This window comes from Tyto alba, unplaced genomic scaffold, assembly GCF_018691265.1.
Source record: "Tyto alba isolate M040663 unplaced genomic scaffold, T.alba_DEE_v4.0 Super-Scaffold_4, whole genome shotgun sequence".
NCBI classification, from domain to species: Eukaryota; Metazoa; Chordata; class Aves; order Strigiformes; family Tytonidae; genus Tyto; species Tyto alba.
Window position 1 is genome coordinate 157,310 of NW_024881315.1, and position 6,294 is coordinate 163,603.

At 55.9% G+C, this 6,294-nt stretch overlaps 2 protein-coding genes across 2 annotated transcripts; both read right to left on the reverse strand.

Moving 5' to 3' along the window:
- Positions 1–67: 67 nt before the first annotated feature.
- LOC116963072 (multivesicular body subunit 12A) lies at positions 68–2,075 on the reverse strand. Its single transcript, XM_042802819.1, has 9 exons — positions 1,945–2,075; positions 1,764–1,859; positions 1,579–1,675; positions 1,364–1,490; positions 1,156–1,278; positions 919–1,001; positions 547–611; positions 416–466; positions 68–287 (listed from the first exon to the last, which is right to left on the reverse strand). Exons 1-9 carry the CDS (start codon positions 2,026–2,028, stop codon positions 225–227), a joined length of 789 nt encoding a protein of 262 aa, XP_042658753.1. The 5' UTR covers positions 2,029–2,075; the 3' UTR covers positions 68–224.
- A 210-nt stretch (positions 2,076–2,285) lies between these two features.
- On the reverse strand, positions 2,286–6,288 carry LOC122154440 (kinetochore-associated protein DSN1 homolog). The gene is made up of 11 exons (XM_042802817.1): positions 6,141–6,288; positions 6,010–6,057; positions 5,425–5,766; positions 4,909–4,982; positions 4,643–4,715; positions 4,196–4,283; positions 3,201–3,260; positions 2,910–2,981; positions 2,662–2,809; positions 2,484–2,571; positions 2,286–2,374 (listed from the first exon to the last, which is right to left on the reverse strand). Exons 1-11 carry the CDS (start codon positions 6,247–6,249, stop codon positions 2,286–2,288), a joined length of 1,191 nt encoding a protein of 396 aa, XP_042658751.1. The 5' UTR covers positions 6,250–6,288.
- Positions 6,289–6,294: the final 6 nt, after the last annotated feature.

The following is a 6,294-nucleotide window of genomic DNA, read 5'->3' on the forward strand; positions in this document are numbered from 1 at the left end:
CAGTGCGTAGGAGAACCACCCCTGCCAACCCTGAAGCCCTGTATTTCACACTCATTAGCGCAATAAGTTGGCAGGTGAGAAGAGAAACGTGTTTATTTTTCTCCCGAAGCAATTCCCGTGATCGGATATCGATTGCATTTCTTCAGGTACCCGGAAATTTAATCAGAGAGAGCGAGAGGAGCTTGGCCCCGGTGCAGTTTACATCCTTGAGGTAGACTCCAGCGCTAACAAACGCTGGGTGGGAGCCTGGCAGCAGCCGTCCTTTCGACTACAAAAGCATAATTGTACTGAAAAACACCAAAAAAAAAAAAACAAAAAAAAAACAAACCAAAAAAAGCAGTCAGGACCCAGACAGATTCTGAATGTGGCTGCTGCCCACCCCAGACGCGGTGCACGACCAAAGCAGCCTGCTTACCTCTTCCTCAATATCAGCGAGTGACTTAACATTCAGGTTTGCAAGGATAGCCTAAAAAAAGACGTAAAATATTTCTAATTAAGACGAGGTATGAGGTAGGGCTGAGAAGAGCAGCTTAAAGGAAGACTCACGTTACTGCCAGAAGTGAGCTTGCTTTGGAATTTGGGGTGTAGTGTGAAGGGCACTCCATCCATAGCTGGGGAGAGAGGGAGAGAGGCTGAAAACACACAGTTACGTAATTTCTACATCAAGCAGATGAAGAGTTTGAGCAAGATGTCAGTGCTGGCTTAATTCAAGTGAGGAATGTGGGAAGGGAGAAGTTTTTAAGAAAAACCTTCCACTAAAAATGTAGCTCAAAGTCCAGTCTTTAAAGCTAACAACTGCGCGGAAACAGTTGCGCAGGATCCAAAGCAGCTGCTTTTTATTTCCAAGTAGCCCTTAAGGAGGGCTCCGCCTGCTTTATGCAGCTGCCTCCTTTGAGGTGAGATGAAGAAACAATTTACCCGAGAGGCCGTAGATGCTGGAGGTGTCGTACAGAGATTCGTGCTGAGAAACTCGTTTGATGCTGCTTCGAGCCGCGGGTGACCTGTAAAATCACAGTAATTAACGGCAGGTAACGAGCTCCAGAGCAGGGGAACGGAAACCACGAGGTGGCAGCAGCACTCGCAGGGTTTATTCCCGGTTCAGGTAAGACTGGGGGAAAAAAAAAAAAAAAAAATCCTAAATTATTGCGTACATACTTGTGGTCTGAGTCAGGGGGCTGGAGCGAGAGCTGCCGCAGGGCTGCGCTGAGCGTCCGCGGCTTGGGGATGGGTTTCTGAACCGGCCCTTTTTTACACCATATGGCAAAGTTACCAATTTCCCTAGGAAAAAAAAAAAAAAAAAAGAAAAGAAAAACCAAATCCAACCCCCCCTCAGGTTTTTGGGGAGGGGGGAGCGCTCCCCTACCCTATTTTCAGGTAGTGCGGGAGGGCTTTGCTCTTGGAGCTCAGCTTGAGGGCGAAGACGGCGGTTTCGGCGGCGGCGAGCGGCAGCAGCTTCACGTACAACCGTTTCTTCCGGGAGCTGCCGGTCCCTGCGGGGGGGGGGGGAGCTGGACCGGGGAGCAGCACAACCAACCCCCCGGGGGGGGAAGGTTTGGGGAGGGGGGGGGCAGCACTTACGAGGCTCCGGGAATTCGGGGGCGCGGGTGTAGCCGGCGGGCTGAGGGCTCCGGTCGCTCAGCACCAGCACGTCGGTCACCACGGGCCCGGGAGGCGCCTGGATGGGACGGGGGCTCGGTGGGACGACACCCCCCAACCCACCCCGGTCCCGGGGGGTGTGTGTGTGTCCCCCCCCCGCCTCGCACCTCCGCTCCGCCGCCGCTCACACACAGGTACCCGCCGCCCTTGTGCCCGAAGCTTTTGCCCAGGTTGGCCGCCGCGCCCTCCACGGTAACGGCGATCTGCGGGCACAAGGGAGGGTCAAACCGCCGTGGAACCGGGCGGCAGCTCCCCGACCCCCCCCCCCCCCCTTCCCCCGGTGCCCACCACGGTCCAGCCGGCGGGGGCAGCCCCGGGCGCGGCCGCCACGGCCACGCCGGTGAGCGGGGTCTTCTCCTCCTCCTCCGCCATTACCGCCGCGCCAGTAGCCGGAGCTCCGCTCCTTCCCCCCACCCCCCCCCGCCACCATTGGACGGCGCAAGATGAAAGTCTGCGGCGATTGGCTGGCGCGCTCCGAGCGACGCGCGCAACAGCCACTCAGAAGCGAACAAACCCTCCAGGGAGGCTTCAAACGCGGAAGCGCGGGGGGCACCGGGCCGGTACCGGAGCCGCCCCCCCCCCGCCCCGACTCCGCCTTTATTATCGCGGCCCGCACCCCCCCGCCCCGCTCAACCCTCCGGCGGCGGCAGCTTCCTCAGCGGGGCGGCGAGCAGCTTGCGCGCTGGGGAGTTCTCCAGCTGCTGGAAGGTCCTGGAGGCTGCAACAGAGGAGGAGGGGGGGGAAAAAACCCCATTAATCGCCGTTAACGACCCCCGCCCCCCGAGGCTCCCCCAACCTCCCCCCCCCCCCGAGGGTCTCCCGCTCACCGAGCTGCCGCGACAGGCGCCGGAGGTACTGCCCGCTGTCCTCGCTGAAGGCCTGCAGCAGCTTCAGGGTTTGCTGGAGCTCATCCAGCTGCAAAACTAAAGCGGTAACCACCACAAAACCAAAAACAACAACAAAGACCCCAAAAACGACCCCAAATCGCTCAATTCCCCAACTCACCACGAGCTCCAGGCACCTCAAAACCGGCCCCTGCTCGTCCAGGATCTGCTGGTAGTTGGGTTTGGTGCTGAGGACTCGGGCCTGGGATGTCTGGAGGTACGTGGGGGGCTCCGCCTGCCCCCCCTTGCTCCTGCCTTCCTCTAGCCGCCTGCAGCCCCCCCACAACAGCACCCCCTTAATTTGATTTTTTCAAACACCTAACAGCAAGAAAACGAGGGGGAGGAAAAAAGGGAGGAACAACCCCAAACCTGGCCATTTCTTCAGCTCTTTCCTGGTGGTGCAGCAAGAGCTGGTCCCAGGCCTGGCATTCAGCGGTGAACCTGCGGACCGGGAGGAACGGGGGCTGTAGGTTCAGAGCTCGGAAAAACACCAAAAATATTTCATCTCCCCCCAAAAGAGCCTCGGGGAAGGGGAAGGATGAGTGGCTCTAAGTTCAGAGCTTGGAAAAACACCAAAATGATTCAATCTCCCCCCAAAAGAGCCTCAGGGAAGGGGCGGCCGTGGTGAGAGTCTCAGAGCACAACCACGTTCCATCGTACCTGGCGATGTAATCCTTAATTTGGGCCACTGATTCCTCCAAAGCCGAGTCCTGTAAAACCCTAAAGCACAGACATGGCCTCAGGACGCTATAGGGAGATCTATACGTTCCATAGGTGCCTCGCAGGTGCTCACGATCGCAAGATATGAAAGAGAAAAGTCTCCTCAATAAAGGGAACACCCCCGCGGAGTTATTCACCACGCTGGTGGTCCAGGGGCACCAGCCCTGAAAAATCCTCGTAGCCCCCGGCAACGGGGTTTCTCTGCAAATTCAGGTGATTGGGCAGGTTGTAAAGCAACACCAGAAAAAGAGAATGATAGACTGGTTTGGGTTGGAGGGAATTCCACCCCCCCTGCCCCGGGCAGGGCCACCTTCCCCCACCCAGCCCAGGGGGCTCCCAGCCCCGTCCAACCTGGCCTTGAACCCTTCCAGGAAGGGGGCAGGCACAGCTTCTCCCTGGGCCAGCACCTCACCACCCACAGAGAGAATTTCTTCTTTATATCCAAGCTAAATCTCACCTCTTTCAGTTCAAAACCATCACCCTCCATCCTATCCCCACCCCCTGATCCAGAGTCCCCCCCCACCTTTCCTGTCCCCCCTTTAAGCCCTGGGAGGCCACTCGAAGGTCTCCCCGAAGCCTTCTCTTCTCCAGGCTGAACATTCCAACCCAAACCCTTCTCTCATTCTGTAATATAGTGGTTTCTTTCCCTTTTAAAAGTTTCACCCCCCTAAAACCTGCTGGCAGGCCTCCCCATTAGCCTTTCCTCGCTGGTTCTGCAAGAGTTGCCTGGACGAGGGAAGCCGGCTAATTAAAATGTTTAAATGAACCCGGAGTGGTTTGACCTACCAAGGTTGGGAGGGTTTCTGCTGGCAGGGCGAGGGCCTCGTAGGCGGCCAGAGATGCATTTTGTGTTCAGGCTACATCCCCCTTCTCCCCCAGAAGAGATACAGCTCCCTGCTTACACTCCACAAGGGACGAGCTCGGCGAGTTCTTACCCGTTAGGGTCTTCTACGCAGCACTTCAGCGTTCCGTCTCTTTTCAGCTTCTGCATGTATCGCTCCAGGTCTTCTGAAAGCGAGTGCACTGGAAACAAAGACAAAATAAACCAGGATAAAACACTGCTCATAATACCGAGAAACGAAGCTGCTTCCTAACCTGCAGATACTGCTCCGATTCCTTATCGGAAGGCGTTCTAGTTACCGCTTGGACTGTTTCTAAAGGAGTTGCTCGTCTCTGTGGCCAAGGTTTACTTGAGCGTGTCTGTTTGCCTCCCCTCCCAGAAACTGTGGCCACACATAGCATCTTAAAAACATCATTCCCATCATTCTGGCTGCACCCACCCCTTCTAGAAGACAGCTGGGTTCATTTGGAGGGGATGTTAGGGAAGGGTCAGTATTTTTAAATTCAGGGTTATCCTTGCTGATGGATATACCACACCTTACCGTTAGCTTTGAAAGCCTCAGGGCTAAAGCCTTCAGTCTGCTTCAAGACACGTTCCAGCTTCTGCGCAGAAAACTAAAAGAAGATGGAAAAGGTCTCAGCACCCTTTCCTGGACTGTATGAGAAAGCTTGTGGGAGGATTCATTACTGAATGAGGAGTCCTTCCTTCCCCAGCCTGTATTTCACAACTTAAACAAATCAGGACATATGTTTAGTGGCAGAAAAAGGAAAGAGAAAAATAATTCACTTTTAGAAGAGAGGATCTTACCTGGAAACTAGACAACAGCAGCATAGAAAGCCGGTCTGTCTCTGGCAGATCCAGGCTTATTGATTTGCTTAATTCTGACAAAACAGAACAAAATTATTTAAGAACAATTGCATTCACACCAAGCTACAAAGAGCTGAAATGTTCCTGAAAGACACTAAAAGCTGTTGTACAGGAGTGCAGTTTGTAGGATACGGAAGGAGCAAGGAAAAGAGGAAGAAACAGAGATCCTACCAAGGAAAAATCACCCTTAAGGCTCAACCATGGAAATAAAAAGGCAGAGACAACAAACCAGTGGTCTACAGAAGCTGATAAGGCAGCATCTCCTTTTAACTTCAAGATCCCGGACCTCTGAGACCACTGCCAACACAGATGTCAGTAGCTACTAGTTTGGAATAACACAATTACGCTGGAATCACCCAAAAAGTCGTGTCATGAAATTAAATCTCAACTTGCTGCAGGCTGCCTGACATGTTTCTCGAGAGAGAGCTTGATAAAAGGATGAAGCGGAGCACGTACCAGTGACATCCTGGTGAACGGGAGGCAGAGATTTTCGGTGTTTTTTCCCCTTCAGGCTGGATCGACACCAGGAGCGACGCTTGGCTTGAGGGGTGCGGACGAGCAGCCTTGGGGACAAGTTAAAGGAACTCGATGCATGGTCTTTCCTGGGACTGCTTCTGCAGGGAGACAGCTTCTTGGGACTGTGCCCAAGAGGGCTTTTCCTGAGGCTGGAACTTTCGTAGGATCTTTTCCTCGTAACTGCTGAGGGACAAAGGTTCATGCTAACAGCAGTTATGTCAGGGGGCTTTAGGAATTGCTCAGGATCCACTTTTTCCTCTCCGGGGTCAGGATCTGGGAGAACTAGACACAATCAACGCGTTAACAGGGTAAGAACAGAGCAAAGGGTCTCTCCCAGGGATTCAAAAGCACTGAACCTGTTCTTTGCGCTTTGCTTCCCAGCTCGGAGCGGCAGCAGCAGCAGCGCTGAGGCGCGATGGCTGGGTGACGGCTCCGGTTCCCCCTTTCAGCACGGAGATCCTTCTCCCGGGCACGGCCGGGGGGTCCCCGCCGCGGCCGCCCCCCCCGGCCCGCCGCCCCCCTTACCTGACAGCAGCCCTCCAGCCGCAGGGCAGGCTCCGCCGCGGGAACGCTGAGGGGGATAAACGGTTACGAGTCCGGCTGCGAGGCCAACCCCCCCCCCCCCCCGCCGCCCCGGGCCCTCCCCGCAGCGCTCACCTCCTCCTCCTTCTCCTCCGACCCGCCGGACGGCCCCGGCGGGGAGGCGGCGGCCGCCCCGTTGTTCCCCGCCGCCCCGTTGTTCCTCCCCGCCGGTCGATCCGCCATGGCGGGGCCGCAGAGGATGGCGGGAAGGGGCCCTGAGGGCGGCGC